Here is a 22,092-nt window from a genome sequence, read left to right on the forward strand (position 1 = left end):
GGGTAAGCCGTGCCAGCACAGGGCGATTATAGCCATAATATATTAACCCATACTGGGCAATTTCCAGAGACAAGTCAGACGATGCTCTGATTGATTCTACTATACTTTAAGTGTTAACTATTAACACTACAGTAAGTGGAATATGGTTGTTGTCATATATCACCTGTTCAGACGACTAGTTATTTCACCTTCTGTTTGCCAGTTTTAGAACTGCCACCCTCACATCCATTTATTACGCAATTAAGAGCTAGTGTTAATATATTGATGTAATTAGTTGATAAATAAATAAATGAATGGCTAAGTAAATAAATAATGATCCTAGAGGTGCCTGAGTGAGTCATCCACATAACATGCAAAGTATTGTTTTGCCCTCTTGAGTCTTACGCTAGTCACGAGATAAACATCATGTTCTTTTCTTAGCGGCACGCACACACACACACAACACTTGTTGTGAAACAAATGTTGTCTTGTGATGTCAAGGAAGAGTGCATACAGTGGTATCTCTGAGGTAATTAAACAGAACTAAAGGTCTGCTGTGACTAGGAAGGCTTGGCAGGGCCAGACTAATGGGAAAGCTGATTAAAGTGTGTTTCATCCCCCTAATGAAACTCATCTTCTCAGCCCACAGCATGCAGACAAGTTCAACGCAGTAGCTTTACAGGTCCACAGAGACTTCCCGCAGTATGCTATTATTCCTCTTACCTTTACATGTTGGTCATAAAAGTTCATTTTCATTAGGGTTACCAAAGTGAGCTACACCAATTATTTGCGATTAAGATGACCTTTCTGAACTGTAGAACTATGTGGTGTCGTAAGATATGTGTATATATATATATATATATATATATATATATATATATATATATATATATGTATATATATATATTCTTTACATATGCTGTCATTTGGCAGATGATACAGTAAGTGCATTTAACCTCCATCGATAAAAGAGCCCGATCTCATCAGAAATTGTGAGTGTGTCCCTCATGAACAAACAGCCAACAGCATGTCCAGAGCTGCATTCCAAATGCTTACAGTTTTTAAAAGTACTCATCTGTTGAAAACACTTTTTGGACACAGAGGTAGCAGAACTCAATGCTGTTTGGCAAAAACACCCGGTACTCTAATTTCATGATGGCACATGGCTGAGGTTTGTGCTGACAAAGCCACATGGTTGCTGAGGGTTTGCCTACTTGTGCCCATTTGGCGTTTTGGTGACTCACTATGAACTCAGCTGTGCTAAATTTCACAGGTAGGTGCAGTACGTAGGACGGTGGTCATTTCAAAGCGTAAATGTTCTGGGTGTGAATCCATGTGCACTTCATGTGCTCCACTTACCTAGGAATGTCCAACAACTTTCAGTTTTGGTACACTGCAAACTCTAGAATGCCCATGGACATGAATAACATTGTCTGTCAACTCATGCTAGCCCTGTGACAGAATGGCAACCTTCCCGGTGTGTACGCTGCCTCTTGCCCAGAGTACGCTGGAATAGGCTCCAGTGATCCTGCTAGGTTAAGCAGGTATGAAAATGTAGGTGTGAAGGTTTTTGGTGGATCTGAGCTCATGCTGCTATCACACCAATTCTTACTGTAGGACAGATTTAATCTAAAAACATGGCTTTCCTTGTTTCTATGAATTGCATGTATAAATGTGTTTGTGATGCGAGCAATTGTCATCCTGGAAGAGATCGCACACCGGGATGTGCGAAATGAGAACTGTGCCAGTGTCAGCCCCCTTTGAAGATGTCAGGAAATGGTGACTGGATGCACTTTCTTGTTGTCAAACTACCCCTGCTGTACACTTCCAGTCTTGAGTGGCCCCTTTTTTTCTAGTATAATTTAACCTGTTCTAGAATTCAGCAATGCTTTCTCTGAGCCATAAAAAACAAAGCGAATGTGTTACTGTATATCCTCCCACACGAATATAGGGTGCCATATAATCATTTATCATGATGCTGCATCTCCCACACAAGGAGCTCAGTTTCTTTTTGGGAGGGGCGTTTTATTTATTTATTTATTTATTTATTTATTTATTTTTTTGTCCAGACTGTTATGATGTAACTGGTCATGAAAGATGCCAGTCCCACCCACACCAACTGAAAATGCATTGCTCAATCCCAGTTCCACTGCAGCATAGATATGCAACAATCCTCCGGCGACAAAATTACCAAAAGTCAGTTGGCATAGGCTGTTGAGACAGCATTATGATGCATCTGGTTTAATTTCTGTCTCATTTTTGGTTCCATTTGTAATGCAACTTTCCTCTCGACAGCACTGTACATTTCAGGAATACTCTCAGTGTGGGATTCTCCATCAGTCATGCTACCCTCAGTCTCTTCAGCGTCTTCACTGGTCCATTTAATATGGAAAACCAAGTCAAAATTCAAAATCTCTATGTAGCCTCTCTTGGAGAGAACTCGTTTTTATTTCAATTTTATTGTGTGACAGCGGCAATTAGAAAATCAAAACATACATTTTGATGTTAATAAGGCAGAAAATATCATGGTAAAAGTAGAACGGTGGACTTCTTTGCTCTCCCATAACTTTAATCATCTGTTTATCTTTTGCTTTTTCAACGTTTTGATTCAAAATACTCTACTTTTGCCATTTCAGGTGATGAAAAGTGTATCGATATCTAACGTCACTGCCAGCGCTCAATCAATCTCAATAACGTGTTCTGCTCCCGCACCTTATTTTTGTTGTCAGCGTTGACAGTAGCACACGCTGCAACCAAGGATTTACCACGATCACTGTGACACTGTGGAGTGAAAAATGATCAATTATATTGGTGCCAACTCTTACTTCCACTCTCTCTGTCACTTATAACACTAGTGATGAATGGCTAGGTACTAATAAATAATCTCATATTCTGGGCGGTACATGGAGAAGGACTGCTATTAATTAGAGTGACAGACAAATGGAATATATTAAGAAGATGCATCATGAGATAAGGTTCAGAGTATTGCTCTACTCTTCTTTCACCTACTTTTCTCATTTTTCTCCAATAATTGGAAGAATTTGTGAGAGAAAGTATCGTTGGAACGTTTCATGTTGGAATGGTTAGCATCTTTCTGGGACTAGAAAGCAGATGCTTACACCAGCAATAAATTAACCCAACTCAGTAAAATTAACAGCTTTCCAAATAGAACATGCTTAAAGGTTACATTCTCAGCACTTTCTCAAAAGTTTGTTATGGTGTTTATACAATATCCAAACGTGTTGATGTTTAGAGATGTTTTGGTGTGCTTGTTATGGTTATTATAGGTTTTTTGACCTAATTAAAAAATATTATCAAATATAACCGTTATTCTATGTTTTCGACAGTTTCAAATGCCTGATGCAACTAAGTAAATTTACTGTACTTCAGTAGAATTCTGAGCTACTTTTACTGTGTTTTGTACGTTTTACTCACTACATTTATTTGATACATTTAGTTACAAATTACTTTCAGATTATGTTTTCCTAGAAAATTACTTTTGATACTTAAGTAGATTTACATGTACTTGTACTCAAGTACTATTGGCATGGGTGACATTTACTTTTACCAAAGAAATATTTTAACATAGTATGGGTTCTCAAATGTATGACTCAAAGGTCCACATCTGATGTTTATTCAAGGTCTATTCTGGCACGATAGGTGAAAAACTAAATATAATAGAAAGAAAAATAAGAAAAAATCTAAACTTTCCTGTTTACAAAAACCTTCCTAACTATTGAGATGAATTTTAAACTGAGTGCACCTTGACGTCCCTATCGACCGCCCATATTACCTGGTTCAAAGCGGTGTAGATTACAGAGTTTACAGTAGTGCACCTGAATGCAACATGAGCTTGGTAAGCAAATATTTATTCAGCTTCCTTAAACTGTAAAACTGAATGGTCCATACTTATTATTGTTGTTAATATATTTGCTTTAAAACATTAGCCCATACAGGTTCACTTTATATCTATCTATATTCTTTACTTAGAAAATGACATACATAAGTGTTAGCCTTATCACAGGCCTACATGTGGTAAACAAATAGCCAGTGAAAATGTAAGGTAAGCAAGCATTAGCCCAGAAACGTTAGCTTAGAATTAGCTTCAAGCTAACCTTGTTTCAAAACATTTTTCAACGTTTTACGTTGCTCTGTGTGCCCTCGCTTGCTTTGTAACATCCCTAGCCTACAGTGGGAAGCAGTGGAACCTAAGGCCAGCTGTCTTTCCTCAAACCTTTAGCTCAATCAATCTATTGAAAGCACAAAACGTAATTTACTTCTTGGCAGAGCCAGCAGTGCTCACTGACCTCCTCTGCTCAGAGAATCTGGTAAGCATTTTTTATTTAAGCTATATACTTACTCTCTATCATTAAACTGAATGGACCATACTTTCATGCTAGTTATACATTATTTGCTTTACAATGTTAGCATGTCATGGATTCAAAACTAAATATTAAGGTGTTTGCAATAGGTAAAACATAAGTTACAAGCTCCCAGCTCAAAATGTTTGTTTCAATTAAGCTAAAAGGTCACATTACCCACTAGCTGCTGGCTGCTTGTGTAGGATCAACTATGTAAAGTAGCATACATCCTAATAATGATGCTAATTGTAAGGGAATGGGCCAATTCTGTAAATCATAGGTGTCATATCGGAGCATAGTGTTTGAATACTATAGGCTAAACCTCATATTGAGTTTGGTTTAGCCATGGCAGTTTGTGTCTAAACCGTAAATGAGAATGTTTGCTTGCTATGTTTTCAATATTTGATATGGAGGGCAGCATCTTGTGCACATAAGAACCATGTATTTTACTGTGTACAATGTGAAAAAAAGAAACACCTGTCCAATGCAATACGTTAATTTAATTGGTCACTGTAGTAGATTCTTTGTTTGTGAAATTTGAAGTATTCTGTATTTGTTTGGGATGGATCCTGATTCACCTTACCAGTACATTTTGAGGCTGTGATGATGCCGTACTACGAATGCATTGGATTAATCTTACCCCTACTTTGTCTTTTATGTTGTTGGTCGATATGTTCACTCTAAGATACTCACAAAGAGCACAATGAATGCTCTGCACACTGAATGCTGTGCCATTTTTTCCATTAATTTTGTACAGTTAATAAATCATACTTACATTTTAAATTTTGTTGTATTATGTTTCAATCTTAATGTGTTACCCTGGGAAATCATTTAAGTAATCTGCAAACTGAATTTCAAGCCCATTTGAAGACCGTTTTTATCTGTGACGTTTAAGGCCCAATCCCATTTCTCTTTTCTACCCCTACCCCTTGTCCCTACCCCTTGCCCCTTGCCCCTTGAAACGGAGTGCCAAGGGGTAGGGCTGAAAGTCAACCCCTCCGAATTGGGACACCCCTTCGACAATCGCGTACGTCATCAGTAGTCACTCGCAATTCGTTCACAACATCAAATTCATGCATACACTGCACAGGCTAATGTTAACGTTACATCCGATTTGTGCATGACATTCCTGCGTATCTCATAACGCTATCAATGTAACTGAATACCAGCAGCGAGGTTGCCAAAGTTTTTATTAATAACATTATCACTGTAGATTATCAGGGCTTCCCACAGAGCACCGCTAGTAGCGTTCAGCCTGGTAACGTTAACCTGAAGCCTCAACTACTAGCTATTTTTTTTTCATGTGCATTTTATGAAGAAAATGACCATTACACATTGAAACAACGTTAAACTAGACAATACAAAGGTTTTCGTAAATTTTAAAACTTTATTAATGGAGAAAATATTTACATTTGTGAACTTCTTTCGCGGTAGCAGCCACCTTGCCAGTGATTCGCAGTGCATTCTGGGAAATCTGTCGTAGCCCTCCGTTTGGAGTGTGCCTCTGGAAAATCTCCGTTTGAAGGGGTATATAGCCCTACCACTTCCCCCTAACCCTTCGTCCTAACGGGAATTGGGACACCCCTACCCCTACACGTTAACGCGCAAAACGGAGGGGTAGGGCCAAGTGGTGAAATGGGATTCAGCCTTAGACTTGTTGATGCTGGCTGATGACAATGTTGCAGCCAGGGATTGAAACTTCTGCCTCATTATTTATTCCATTCATATTCTGTTGGGACACATGTGAAAAGATTTTAGTGTTGTATGTTGTTGAATTTTACAGCATGTTACCCCAGACTCAATTCTGTACACGGTCCATTATACTCCTGTGAGTAACTGTTACTGTGGCTGGGCCTGCATTCACATAGAACTTCATATTTCCAAATGTGTGTTTGTGCTCTGGTGGGTGCCGTAGCTGTTTATTTGTTTATGTTTGTGTGGAAACAATTTCATGCCAGTGACAGCAGACAGGCTGACAGGCCGACTGGCACGTTGCCATTCAACATAGTTAAGCCGAACACAGCATCAATAAAAAGTCTCCACCTGTGTTGCATAGCTAAATAAAGTCGCATGCAGTTAATACATTGGTAGCCAAGCTGTAAACAGATAAATAACTGAAAATAAGTGCAAGTGAGTTGACTATTTTTAGGAGACAGAAAACTTAAGTAAGCAAGTTTGGCAAACAATATGGCCTGTGCTGATAAGAAACACAAGTTGGATGCTATATAGTGCTACTGCCCAGATAACCCAGTCCCTCCTTTCTCTCTGCTTCTGCTCTGTGTTGTTGTTGGTCATCTGGAAGTCAGTTAAAGACAGTGATTTATGCCTGGGGCTTCATGCAGCATAGCCTCATTACACACAGCCATTTTGAGAATCAGCAGATAATTACAGTATACATCATAGACCTCATGGGGCCCGGCAGATTCAGTCTATTCCACCGGCCTGTCATTTAGGCCATAGGGCCTCAGGAATCGAAAACTGGATGTTAACCTCATTTTGGACTATAATTTGCTCTTCATTTTACAGGGATTCCTGTTGAAAATTCATTGTGGAATGTTGAATTGGCATTTTTTAATTGCTCTGCTGTGAATATTCATTATAGTTAATGGTTTTTCTTTGCTAATGGTATATCTTTATTCAGTGAAGACAGTACAGAGTTAAGCTCATTTGAGGGCAGTAAAATAGGTGTGATAAAAATGATGACTTCTTTAATTTTAAGTTATTCTACATAGTTATTGTATTCCCTTTTCTGTTCCCTGGAGTGACATATGTTAGGGCTTTTGAGTCTTCTTTCACAACTACATGTATAAATGACAAAGCAATCGAAGCTAAACAAGCAATTCTAACAGACTTTTCTTTCAATCTTCTCATGAAGGGAACATTAACTCGTGCCCGAACCGAACTGAACCCTGAATATCTGGACCTCCGTCCCCGAGCCGAGCTGAACCCTGAATATTGGACCCCTTGCACCCCTTTAGTGAGTACTGATGGTCCCATTTGTCACTAAATGATCACCATAGATTCACTTGACACAAGTCATTACTTTCAATAAAATCTAATTATGTTGTATAGCAGTTTTACTTCAGCATCCCACGCAATGGCATGTTAAGCTCGGTTATGATTTGTTACATTCTGTATCATTTTCTCATTCATGACTCCATCCATGCTCAGGCATGCATCTGTGTGGGACACAGACTCTGCTTTCTCCATATTTCCTCCTTCTTCCTTGTATGATGTTTAAGTTTATTTTGCCTCTTAGTTACTGTGACATATTGTACTTACAACATCATTAAATTCAGTGCCTGATGCGATGCTAATATCCATGCCATTTTTACTTGAGTAATAAGTATTTGTCTCATTACCTCCATGCTTAGAAAACACAGTGCTTGATAGTCATCTGGGGTTTGGAGGAGGTTCGCTTGTGTTGCTGTGCTTGCACACTGGTGAATCTTAATGATGTCAGTTTTTCTTACTCTCTGTTATCAACTACAGTGTGTCAACATGGGGAGGGGGGGGGGTGTGTGTTCTTGTACAGTGGGAGTCTCACCATATACTGCCTCCATTGTAAACCGCAGTGTCAAGTTTATTTATTTTTGCCCTTTCATGATGTAGGAATAATTTGCTGTCTGTACATTCGCTACTCATCGTGTGTATTATACGTGGTGATGGATGGAGATAATTCCTTAGAAGCTGCTGTATCTGGAGTAGTATATCTTTTTTTATAAATATATATTAAAATGATAGATATAGATATATAGACAGACAGGCAGATATATCTCCCTGTCCGTCCATATATCTGTATCGATCTATTCCTTCTGATCTCTACATTGTGTGCCTGGAATATTCCACTGGAAAACTTAAACCTTGAGGTGTCTTTGTCTGAGCTGAAGGTCCTTGCTCAGGCATTAGGAACCACAGAGAGTTATTGATTTGAATAAGTTGTTGTCAATACATCCCCTCTATGTCAGCCGTGTGTGTGCCCCCTCATTGTAAGCATATTTCACATTGCTGAGGCTCTCATGGCTATTGTGGTGTGAACTAAAGATAAGTGATTGTAGTAGGCAGAAGCAATAAGGGAAAATATGCCAAACCGCTCATGTTAATTCTATCTTAAAAAATGCAAATACTTGCATATGCAAACATAGCTTACAAAGTATTGATTAGTGCATTTGACATTGTGTTTTTATATTTTGTGAGGGCTTTGCAAACTGTATTTTTTTATACATACTAAAGAAGACAAAACAGTTTGTTTGTCACAATTTGTTTTACACATCATTATCTTGTAGTTATATTCTCATTAGTTGTACTTTCCCTAAATTAAACATTTATCACTTGTTGTGCACCCTTGGGTCCCCCACCAGTAAATGGGGAAAGCTAATGAGACAGTGGTATAGACGCAATGTCCCACCTACCCAAACTCCCTTGGGCTGGCATCAAATCCTCAGGTACAATGCTGTGTTGTGCACTGATTTTACTGCAGTGGCTTCATTCTGCAAAGACTAGACTGACATTACTAAAACCATGGAGAAACATTTCCTGGGCATGACTCTTGAGCCTTTATGTCATTTTGACAGTCACTGTGATCTGAATAAGTTGTTGTTTGGACAGTTGATGCAGAGTGGGAGAAAGACTCCTATCTATGTGCAATAAAGTAGAGAATGGTTAGAAACTCCATCTTGGGGAGCAGTTTTCTTTGAAATAAATGGAGTGCCATGTTTGAAAACTCCATTTTCTTGTTTAATTCATCAATGGCTGCGAGCACAAGATGCCTTTTGACCTCTGTCTGCCATATTCTCCGGCCCCATCCACACAATCACACATATTCTCCTCAGGCCCTGTTTAACTATGGTAAGCTTACAACTTACAGTATACCGGGCACAGAGTGAAAGAAAACCCTGCACAATCACACTGTAATGTTCCACTGCCAGCCTGATCTACATGAGATTGTTGAAAACTGATGTCCCAAGACTCGCTCTCATTGCCTTCTTCTCTTCGCTCTTTCTCTCCCCTGGCCATATACAATACATAAAAATGCTCATTAAAAGACCAAATATATGTAGCTCGACATGTGAATACCTCAGATGTTATCCCCTAGGATCTACTTTAATGTCCATTGAACTCCCTATAGAAAATGTTTCTAAATTTGGGAGATATCATCAAATGGCATCCCGGTTGGTGATTTGAAGTCAGAATGAGCAGGAGTTTTTGGTTTGTAAAAACGACATTTACAGTTGGCCCCCTCTTCCCTGGCTCAACGACACCAGAGGCCTGTACCATGCAGCAGGATTTGTGCTTAGTCAGGAAAACTCAGGGTTAACCCCGGGCTTTCAGTTTTACGGTAGTGGTTCACTTTTTACCAGGGTGCATTGTCATGGTAACTTACACTTCACACCTTCATGTTCAAGTCAACAGACACGTATTAAAACACTGCCATCTGACCAATCGTCAAGACCAATCATTCTCTGGAAAATTGCATTAGCATTCATTGAGGATCTCATGGAGCTCGGTGCGTGGATCGTAATAGATGTACTTTTGTGTAGAGTACCTCCTCCTGTCTTCCTCTTTTATTTTTTTTTCCTGTTGGCTGCAAGGAAAGTCAAAGCCTATGCTTTTATTGTGATTTTGTATACTGATACGATATATTACAATGGAGACTGATTTCCGCACTAAAGCCTTGTACTTGTTATAAGATATGGAAGTACGTTTTTATTTGCTCCTAAGTCCGTTTGACACAGCAGGGGTTCAACTTAGCAACATATTAAGTCAATAAAATACACAAATGTCACTAAAGTCAGCTGTACTTGTAGCCTAATGATGGGGCAGGGATGTTATAAGCAGTTTTGTCAACTGTCCTTTTTGCACATGGCAGCTGTTGTAGTGTTGCTTCCAGCTCAGATTATGCCAGACTCTGCCTTTTTCTATTTCTCAAACATTATAGTTTGCTCTTTGTTTGTTTCGCTTTGCTGCTGGGAAACTTGTCCTGTAGATACAGAGAGCGCAACACTCTTACAATGGGTTATAAGTGAAGATAAAGAGGGATTTATTTTGTGTGCGTCTAGCAATTGTTTTCTAAAAGAATCCTACTCATCCCACCTTTTCGTAAACATGAATACAGCCAATTGTTTGAAGATTGGTGATTGATTCTAACAAGTACCCGTCTATTGGTAACACAGCATGATATCACTTGTACACATACATCATTGCAGCTTTCCCACTGAGTCTGAATTCATGTTAGGCTCCATTAACAGATGTTGCTTTTATCTTTGCTGTGAGACGCCTTTATATCATCAACCTGAGACATATTCCCCAAACATATAAATGGTTGAGAGACCAGTACGATAATATATGGGACAGGCTATGTTTTGCGTCTCCCTTAAGCGTACAAAGTCAATATTTGGACTTTAGCCTGATTTAATGAACAGAATTTCTTAAAAGATCTCTCCCGAGCTGTATTCAGTGGGAGATTGCTCTGGCTTTGTCAAAGCACTGTGCTGTTTGCTTATTGGGCCTCACCGGACTAAAGAAGCTCAAAGACAAACACGCGCATGCGTGCACACACATAGGCATGCACACTCACACACCACCACCGCAGAGGAGGCCCCTTTCTTCCAGCCCAAGAGGGAATGATGACTCTCATTATCGCCTCATAGCAAGATGGCCACAGTGCCCCCACTCAGCAGTCCTATTAAGTTACCAGACAGCTTTATTGTATTGGTGTTCGATAATTTCCTTTCCTCTGTCATTCGGAGTGCATCAGGGAGTTGTTGTACGGTGAGGGCTGGGTTGGAAGAAGTGGCAAGAACTAACGTGAAAAGGCACAGCTGGCTGAAATTATTCTCTCCCATGGTTGGTGACACTTTGGGCTCACTGTTGCCACAGAGACACCTTGCTTTTATTAATAGTTTAATCCCATGCAGAAACCATATCGATGGGACTGGAGGCTGGACTTTATTATGTAAACTAGTCACAACACACAACAAATTGCATCTTCCAGAGTAGTTGTTTTGCGGCAGGAAAAATACATTAAGAAACTGGAAAAGTCACCTTGCAGACTGCATGTGTCCCACTGATTTATTGGGAGTTTTTCACTCTGTGGTCCCCAAACTCATAGGGATCAATATATATACTACCATGTATATCTATTACCAGTGTCTGCAACACTGGAGTTTCCAAATGTAGTAAGATATTGGCACGGAGGGAAAAAAATCAAAGCTCTATGCCCAAAAGGATTTTCTACATTCCACCACAATGAACTGTCACACGTAACCTCCCTTTTTTAAAATTCACAATAGGAAATGATATTACATAGTATTAATTAAGCTTAAGCTCTTTTTCTGTGTTAAACAAGTCAGACATGAGTAACAAGTGACTGATGTTTACCTTCTGTTTTTCACAAGGCACAGTTCTATTCTAGCTTTATATCATCCTGTAAGTCATTTAAGTGTGCAGAATCTTGGTTTTGACAAGTTGTTTTTGTCATACACATTGTGTTGTGCTGAAATTGAGGCTGACAACAGCTATTAAGGCAAAGCAGGTGTGTGAGTTTGAAGAAACATCTGAACCAAGTTAAGATTGGGGAATCAAGAGAGGCAGGAGGCAGCAGCAGAGAGAAAGTAGAGCACCTTTTTCTGAGATGCACGTTGCTCAGCTTGTTTGTGCTTGCAATTTTAACTGCCTTTGATTGCAGACCTTTTAAAGGCAATTTGAATTGAATGGTAGATCAGTTCTTCCGGAAAATATGCGGTTGGTAAAATGGAAGAGAAAGAAAAGTATGCCCACAGACACTTTTTTTTTGCACTGTTTAGAAGGGAAAATATGTTGAGTTGTTTTTATGTGCCTCTGACCTTCAAAAGTGGCACTTTGTCAGTGTCTGCTAGAATTTGTATAGTAAAGTTGCAGTTGCGTGAGTTTTAAACCATGCCAAGGTGACATTAGGCACATTGTCAAAAGCAATCCTTGTCGGTGTCACTGTTGAGGCTGAGAATAAGCCAATGGCGAATATAGTTTCGTGGTTCAGTCGTAGGGTAAATACATTACTTTCTAAAATGTACTTATTGACCATGCTGGAAAATCACATTAGAAAAAAGCAGCAGACACTCGCAGCTATTAATGTTGACAGTGATCAGACTTTTAAAAGGTAGAAAGAGTGCTAAATCATATTTGGGTACAAGCTGAGATGAGAGAGGAGACTTTAGGGGGTTTGTAAATAGAATAGCTAGTAATGCTGCAGTGTGAAGCCAAGACACAATTTGTAAACTACACAGGTGAATCAGCTACTGCTTTGGGTTATTCCTCTCTGGTGATTTTGATTGCATTGTGCAAGATAAAGAACTAAAGCAGTCAAAGAGTTTGAGTCTTTCAAAAGTCTGGTCAAACATGAGTACCATCATTATAACATGTTACCTCAGGTACCCTAGTATGCTGGTGTCAGTTTGAGCAGCTTATGCATTATGGAACTGTTTTCAAGTGTTCAACATGATTAAAGGTCAAAGTTTCAAATGGTAAAAGGCCATATTCGTGCATGGCTCATCAAATTTTGGAACCAAATATATGATGCCTCTTGCTGCTGATTGGCCTGTTGGATGCCAGTATTAGTGATAGAGTTTGGTTTGACATGTTTCCTTACTGCTGCTTCTTTTTAGTTTAGTTACAGCATTTTGTTTTTGTTATATTTTCTTTTGAGAGGACACATTTCTGATCTCTCACAGTAACTGCTACTATTTAGGAAAATAGTGAACTAAGCAAAATCATTTTGAAGGACTAAAATAAAGTGACCTCAAAAGAAATTAAAGCAAACAGATTATCACTTGCTATTTCTGTATTTTGTCCTGTGGATCTCTCAGAAAATGTATCTTTTGATTTTTTTTTACTAATAGCCTGAGCCTTTACTCTGAAAGGTGCCTTGCAGCACAGTATGCAGCAAGCCTCCTTCAACATTTTGAATTGCCTTCTGTGAATCAAGTAAAATAAATCGGCTTTCTTGACCAGGCTAGCCTTTGTACAGAGATGTTATTTTCTACAACAAAGCTTTTTTTGTTCAAATTTGGAAACTGCTGCATGTTTTACAGGCTCTGTTGACAGGAAAACTTTAAGGTGAGATTCAGCCGTGATCCTGAGAGAGGTGCAGTTGTCATTGTGGGTGTTTGCCTGAGACTATGTCTCAATCAGGTATGGCAGAGAAATGCTCCACGGAGTGTAGAGTGGAAAAATGTGATAAAACCAGAGAGAAGAGTAGAGGCCCGGGGTGATATTCCTTTATATGAAACCAGCTCTACTCTAAAATTCCAAATGATATTGCCTCTATACATTACTATGGTTTAGTCAGCCTTTCTGCGTCTTCAGCAGTGATGCTCTGCTCATGGTGAGAAACATCATAGCAATTTAATGTTACGATAAGGCCCAAGCTCACTAAAATAACTGAAATTATTCCAAGCAGTTTTGCCTTGGGAAAGCATAAGCTGTTTACATCCAGCAATTACTAAATAATACAATGTGTATAAAAAGTAGGAAGATTTTTTATTTTTTATTTGTCTTTGTATCTTTTTTTTCGGCAATGCAGATAACACGAAAACCAAACAAGCATTTTCCTTTTTTATTGCGTGTAATACTCCTCTTAGCCTGCCCCCTCATCATGTCTGGTTCTTCTTATATTACATGGGTGATTCCAGTTGTCCAACACACACTGAAGAATCAATGAAACCCATGAGGGTTGATTCATACACACTCCTGCCCGTGACAGATTTATGTATTGTGGTGGTTACTGGAGACAGATACGCAGTGTTTGATCCATGAATGCTTGCACTCTCCTCACGCCATCCTCTGCATGGGTTGGAAAACATGTGACAAGTTTTCATTTACTCCTGCTTTTAGCACTTACTCGCGGTGTGAATTTCAGTTTTCTACCCATGTTTGGACTTTTCAGGGGCTCTGTGTTTGGTAACTGTCACAAAATAATATTTCATGAGGGGCCAATAAGACATAGATAACATAGTGTGGTGAATACAGTGAAAGCTAGCGATCTAGTCTAAGCTTAACTGTAACATTAAAATGTTAAATCGATGGTATTTCTGCTTAAACATACCATTTGTAACTTTGCGGTAAGGGGTCTCAAAATCAAAACAAAACAGAAGACATGAGTAGCATCGGATCATTTGAGTTGTCTTCATTCAGGCAGAACATTTTTTACACTTTGTTTAGTTACGTTTGCAGACTTCTACCGCCACTCTCTGACCGTCTCCATAAAGTTATAGCGACAGGCAACCGGATCACCGATATTATGAATAAGATTAGAAGAAATGATTTCTCAGGGTTTGAACATTGTTGTAAAAATCTGGGATGATATAAGTACACAACTCAACAAAATACATAACATGTTTAGACATTTTAATACAGAAATGTTACATATATCTTTGAATGTGTATTTTCCACACAAAGTGGAAACATAGCTACCTGCCTAAAATCAGGAGGCAGTAGTGAAGTCAAGAGTAATGGTAGTGACCTGGATTAAGCGGCAGTGGCTTTGTATGACACACTACTTACTCTTCTCACTGTTCGACTTTCTCTGAAGGTCAGTTTGGCCATTAGCTAGATCAGCCTAACACTGCGTGCCCCACCTCTCCACTCCAATTCTTCTCATCTCCCCTCTCCTCACTTCTCCCCTCCTCTCCATGGTCTGAAGAGAGATGTGATGGGGCTAAATTTATCTTCACAGAATCCAGTGCTAAGATGTTAAAAGAGGACTCCTGCCAGCATGGGCACTGACGGCTGACCGTGATCAACTTCACCTTCGCCAGCCGTCTGTCAAAATAGCACGCACCCATTTCTCCTCTACCCTTCTTTCCATCCTTCTTTCCTATTTTTTTTATCATCCTCCTCAACTCGATCCCCCCATCCCCTGTTTTATTAACAACGGAGCTGGTGGCTTGTGATAACTGGTCACTCCTCCAGGCGTTGAAAGGCAAGGACACTCTATTATCCTAGCTAGATGGATGGGTTGAAATATTGCCTGCAAGTGGTAGAGCCTGCCAAATCCTCCAGTCTTAAAACCCCTTTGTCTCTGACAAGGAGGAACATTAGTGAGAGGGCCAGGTTCTTGGATAGGGATACGCTTCTCTGAATACGACATGGAGAGAGAAAGGCAGACACACAAGTGCATATGTGTGGAAAGGAATCCAGAAATTGCATGATGTCTTTGTCTGCTCTATATACAAGAAACATATATGAAAAACATGCTCTATGAGTAGCTATTGTATTGTAGAACTCTGTCTGTCCTCCCTACTCTCCTCTGTGTCAGACTGAGACAGAGAGAGGGAGCGGGAGAAGGAGAGAAAATACTTGGTATAGATTAAAATGATTAACATGGTGCAGGTAGACAGCCGGTCAGCCAGACAGCAGGGTCACATATTAATTAGCGTCCTAATTATCAGCGACCTTTACCTCACAACAGTTCCAGACTTGTTTTACCCTCTGTGTCTCTGCCAATTCAGTTAGGAATATGTAGCCCATTTGCAACTGGCAAGTGTCACTAGTTCATGCATCTTGAAATAAGTTATGACAAGCAGCTGTTGTTTATTTCTATAAATTTGTGTTGATGTTTTGGCGGTATGGCTGTCTTTATAGAGATAATGAGAGATTAAACAGTGCCTCCTTGTTTTCCTTTATGCATTCATGCTCCTTTCTGGTCATACAGGAAAGTTTTGAAGACACATCGGTGTGACTATTTTTATCATTTTTTTGTCAAAAAACATGAAGATTAACAAAGAAGATCTCAACCCAATCGCCAGAGTAATGTTAGCAAAGTAAGTTTTGCAAAACCACAGTTAAGTAAACATTTTACGTGGCTTAAGGTTCAATTTTCTATTGCTTTCTTGTCACAATACTGTGCTTACTGTAAACTGTGGTTAGGATTAGGGACAAAACCAATTTAGTTAGGATCAGGAAAACATTGTGGTTTCGTCCAAAATACCTGTTAAGGCCGGCGCAAATACAGCTGGAAATGTCCCCACGTCTTGTTAAAAACAGCCAGTTTTGCTGCCAAAGACGGCTGGAAATTGTTCCAAGGTCAACCTAAAAATATCTAGTGGTGCAATGCTTACAAATGTTGAAATACCTTGATCCTGCACTAAAGATATCATGTGGTTTCTCCCTTACAAATGCTGAAACACAGACTTGAACTGTGATCACTGCTTTGGCACCAACCACCTAAAGCATCACCATCCCCTGAACCTCCCGATGTGAAAGTGAGGTGAACATCATATGACACGTTTCTTTCCACAGTGTTAATACGGTACACAATAAGGGTGTGGTTTGCAAAAAACTGTGATTGCTATTAATTTATCCCAGGGACTGGGCTGAAGATTCAGATAAGGACCACATCATTACATTTTAGTACAACAGCTTGTGCAACATAAAAAATATGGCTTGTAGCAGAATATCCTCCTGAATGCTAAATTTCTACATTTGATCCATTATGTCCTGTATTTACATCAACAACGCTTTCTTTTTTATTGACAATAGAAAGTCATGCTTCTTGTCACCCGCTCTTCACAGCTCTTTGCCAGAAGGCTCTCCTCATTTGCTTTGCAGCATGCACTCTCGCTTTAGTGCCGACAACAATGGGAGGATGGATTTGGTTTGGAAATCGAGTGATTTCTAAAAAAGCCCTAACCATTTCATATGATGTTTGGCATCAGTATCTCCAAATCTATCTTTGTGGGGTGTAATTTTAAAGAGGCCGGGAGTAGGTCAGGGTGGATGCACAGGCATACAAAGCATCTGACTGTGATGCAGGGGTTTGTAGTCTCTCACTGTTTTTATTCAACTGTATAGTCTTGTTCTTATATTGAAATAATACTAAATACATAATAAAGGTAGGTTTAAGATTGCTTACATACGTAATGTGTATTGTACTAATAATGCCAAGAGAATTAAATTCCATCCACATATAGTCAGTGTACAAATAGAAACAAAGATGGAAATAACAGTCCTTGTATGTACACATTTTAAATATGTTTGAGGCAATTTTTTTTTAACCCTAACCCTGAATTATGGCCAAGTATATATAGAGTTAATATTGACCCATTACCTATAGCAGTATGCTCAACATCATGAATAACACTTATATCACTGACATTGATATATAAAAAGGTGCTTTAATACATCAGAAGTACAGAATCCACTTACAGCGAAACTAATTACTAAAGACGGTATTCAACTAGGAGTGAATGGATCAAGCCTGTAAAGGTTCTTAGCTAATCTTCTGTTCTATTTTTGTACATGAACAGTTATGCACTAATATATTATGTACAATAGTCCTGGAGAAAAAAAATAAGAATTTACTGAATCGAGACAATGCTGTTTGTGAATAAACCTCCCCTTTAAGTGGAAGATTCATACAAAATGTCCATCTGGCATCTCTCACAGAAAACGCTCTGCTATGAAGTTTATCACTGCCTCAAGGACTTCTTTTTACACGGCATGCTCATCGTCCATGCTTTTTTAATTGAATTAAGGAGCACTCAGTGTGGCATCTCTGTTATTGTTATCTTGTAGGTGTACAGGGTTATTAAAGAGGGAAGCATGTTAAGTCATTTGTTATCCCTGGCATTCTAATAAACATGTTGGCTTTGGGCGAGGCCTGTAGGTTGTCTGCGAAGTTCAGATTGATACCCCTGCCATATCTAGAGCTATACACCTCATTATCCTAAGAGGATGCTAAAGAGGAGAAGGAAACTGCTGCACATAATAGCGTTTTTTTTCTTCTACGGAAAAAGTCAGATTGCATTTCAAACTATATGTGCAGATCTTGTGTCAAAATGTCAAGAAATCACAGACTGAAATTTGTTTGGAAGTTAAACACTTTTTTACCAATAGCAATATAGACTTGGGTGTGTAAAAATCACGGCCAAAAGGGAATGGAACGCGTAGAACAAAGACATTTAACCTCATTGCCCCAATTATTCCCGACTGAGATCCATGCTTATTTTGAAAACTTTTTTTTTTTCCAGCTCAAGCACTGGTTCTTGACACATATAACCCCATGGGTTTTCTGTCAGGAAAGGCTTGATTTTACTAATTGGTACCAAAGCTGTTAATTGGAGCTGTGGAAACAAGAAATGGAGAATCAGAGGGCAATCTCATGGGAAATATGTGTGTTCAACCTCATTTTCCACCTTTACTCATTGTTTTTTTTTTTTTTTCTAACTGCAGAGAGGACATCAGTTTGTTGTCACAACAAAATGCCCAGTAGAGAAATCCAATTTGAAAAACAAGCATGTTACATACAGCACTGTATATGTTTAGGCATATTCTGGTAATTGTCATATGAACTATCTTCATGAAGTTGCACAATGTAGCCTGATAGAATTATGCTTTTAAGCAATTTACAGAAGGAATGATCCGAAACTTTTATGGCAAAATGTTAAATCTATTCACCTCTCAATGGAAGTGTTCAAGATGTAAGTAATTGTGAGGCTTAAGTTTTCAAATGCATTACGTCCATGCAAATGAATGACAGTGATCTGGTAATGTTAGCGGTGGGGAAGTCATGTGGTTGAATGGGATGTGATCTAATGAGGTCTGGTGTTTACGTGTGCCGACATATTTAATAGGTGCAGCTGATGTGTGCATGTGCTGAACTGGTGAATATATCACGCATTCATCTTTACAGCGGCAACCTTTAAGCTTATTTTCTATCGTCTAGGCATTCAAAACAGTTCAGCTTTTTCAGAGGTCACCTTCAATTTGGAAGCCTCCATTATTAGAAAGGGAGAAACGTTCGCCCCCACACATTTTAGCCGAGACAGAATGCACGGAAAGAATGCAGCCGAACAATTAATCAGGTTAAACCATTTACATTGCACATTTTTTCCAATTGAAATCTCAGTCAGTTCGGACATTTTTATTCTGATTGAGGTGTCTATATGGAGTACCTTTACTCAGTTTGGACTTTTTTAATAGCTTTTGACAATGTTGGGGTTTTGCAGTACATGCCTGACAACTAGCTTTACATTCACATTTTTGTCATTTATACCACATTCAAGTGGCACAGTACAAGCACAGAGATCTAACATGCTTGTAAAACAGAAAACACAGCCTCTTCTAGGGAATGTTTTCTCCAACTGTGATCAGTTAATCTCTTCCAACCACGTTACTTCTTCTCAGGGGCCAAAAAGTCATCCCCTCAAATGCTCAAATGATTTCCCATTGTCAGCCACATTAGCAGCTTTAAACTCCCTGTCAGTCTGCAACCACCACATGCTGTGCACCTTGGGAAATACAGTACGCACAATTTATCATGGGAAATCATCATCAAAAACAAACAGAGTAAGATAAAAAAGCATCAACTGTGAAATAACAGAATTTGAGAACATCCCTCTGCTCACTGCTGCAGCAGTTCTTGTTATTCTTTGGTGTTCTAGTTGTTCACACTTACCCAATATGTTGTGACACTGACAACCAAACAACATTTGTATGTATTTTGTGATGTGAAGGGGCTCAGAGAGACACACCTTGACTCAACATGTACATATCACTACTTGCCAAAAACATGTCACTCCAAATAGTCAACTTTTCACAGACAGGCTTTTAACGTGGTCACAATGTTTTCTGTCCCATTTTATTTTGAAAACGCTTTCTGCACCCACAAACAGTCCATGTAGCCCCTCAGCTTATATTAAAATGAAAAGTAACTTTATCATTTATTAAAAGAGTGAAGCCATGTTCAAGATGTGTTTGTGTTCACCATCAATGCAGGTTTTTTCCCCTGGAATTTTTTGGGACAAAGGTGGAAAAAGGCTTGAGAAGACTTACAGTTTGTGTATGCACTTTTTAAAGTGCCATGCACTTAAATGAAAATATCATGCTTTGACAAAGAAAGAGAAAGACAGCCCGCCTTTGAGTCAGATAGGCAGAGAAACCAAGCAATATAGGAAAAATATGATCCATTAACATCTATAGATTAATATATAAGCATAATATTATATGCTGTATTATGATATAATAATGACATCTGACAGCGATATGACTCTACACTTTGATTGTAATTCCTCAGAAACATCTTTGCTGTGAACTCTGAATTGCAGACCATTTTATTTGGCAGTGTCAAATCATCTTATCTTTATTAATGAAACCATGTGACCAAGTGTCATCATCAGACACTTTCCAGTGACAAAATTCAGCTTCGTAGGCAGCAGATGCTGTGGCAGCTTTTGATGTGCTGCCCAGTACTGAGGACCCATGCAGTTCAAGTCTGGGTAATAACAAAATGTCTTGATATGTACAACGTACCCACATGAAGCCAGCAGAGCAGTGGGCATGTTGGAAGTTTTCCAATGCGTTGGAGAATTTTCAGATGTTTGCCCTGTAAAACTGAACCAGAACCGTTTGTGAGATATCAAAACCTTTATCTGACACTGGAACATCAATTGTTGTGCTTTCAAAATCAATCAGAAAACATTTCAGGATATTGTTCAGAGTGGATTGAAGCAGCTTTCATGCTGCATTCACAATTAAACTGTGGCAGCATATAGGTCTTCTTACTAGTTAGTACACATATTCATAGATGTGCTTTTGTTTCTGTCTTTGCTGTTGTTCCAGGAAGTAGTTACATCATTACATGATAACAGTGTTGATGGCTTGTTTATAAAGCACAATAATTAAAATCCCTTATAAATGTGTTGCTGCAATCAGCAAAAGTAGAGTTGACTCTCATGCAAGCAAACAAATACTCTGTGGCTGCCTGTGAATAAAACCTGTATTCCATATCGATGGAAGAGTTGTATGCATAGGAGAGTAAAAGATAAGTTTAAATGTCATACATCATTTTTGAAATGGATATGGATGGACCACTTTGCAATAAACACATCTGTAAAGAGTGTTAAAACCTGATCTGTAAGAAGAATACAGGTTATTGCTTTAGCCATGATGTTATGGTGCATATCTTGAGATAAAACATTTTAAGCAGCAAAAGTATTGCTGTAAAGGTATCACAAAAAAGAAAAACAAGAATAGGTCATGGAATTTAGCTAGGTATCTTGAGCTATCAGCTTTAAAGCAGCACAATCAGGCTGGAATCTGAGACTTGTGCTTGACCACATCTATACTCCAGTATATATTTTATTCATTTCAATAATGGACCACAGAAATGATGGTTCATTATTAACTGACCACATAATGTCATGCTCCTCTCTGTCTTTTCTAATATATGAAGAGGCTGTGGGTATTATGAGCATATAGATGTAGCATTGGGCCCTCCAGTGTAAATACAGTCACGCTTTGCTGAAAGCATCCTTGAGTCAATGTCAGCTGACTCTAAAACACATAGAAATGCAGGCAAACAGTTAATGGGTCTGTTCACGAGTCTGTGCAAGTAAATTGATAAGCACAAAATGAGTAAGAATGGTCCTTTTGAATGCTGCTCCCAATGTGTTTAAAATTAATCAGTACATGTGATTTAATAAGATTTCACATCAGTGAGAATGCAATTCAAATTTTAGCTGTTATTGACCGAAACTTCTAAGTCTAATTTCATCTCCATTTTTTCACACTGTAGCATGTGAACTGATGGTACCGAAAGAATTGGTACAGCATTTTGGCAAACTACAATCTTGGCACAGTGATGAATTGATAATTTTGGCAAATCTTTAACCCACGCATATTTAGGATGAAATTTTACTTTTATAAAATTTGTATTTTTTCATTTTACTATGAGGAATGCCGATCTTGTACTATTTGTGCAACTGAGAGTGGAAAA

At 38.8% G+C, this 22,092-nt stretch overlaps 1 protein-coding gene across 8 annotated transcripts in view; it reads left to right on the forward strand.

The window, feature by feature from the left end:
• pcdh9 (protocadherin 9) overlaps nucleotides 1–22,092 on the forward strand; it is a 211,753-nt gene that overhangs the window by 54,074 nt on the left and 135,587 nt on the right. For 6 of the 8 annotated variants that reach the window (XM_030413967.1, XM_030413969.1, XM_030413972.1 and 3 more), the window contains exon 3: nucleotides 7,216–7,317. The exons of the other annotated variants lie outside the window; for them this stretch is intronic. In XM_030413967.1, the coding sequence (XP_030269827.1) occupies nucleotides 7,216–7,317 (102 nt within the window). The remainder of the gene's footprint in view (nucleotides 1–7,215; nucleotides 7,318–22,092) is intronic. 8 annotated transcript variants of the gene reach the window in all.

This window comes from Sparus aurata, chromosome 4 (genome assembly GCF_900880675.1).
Source record: "Sparus aurata chromosome 4, fSpaAur1.1, whole genome shotgun sequence".
Classification (NCBI taxonomy): domain Eukaryota; kingdom Metazoa; phylum Chordata; class Actinopteri; order Spariformes; family Sparidae; genus Sparus; species Sparus aurata.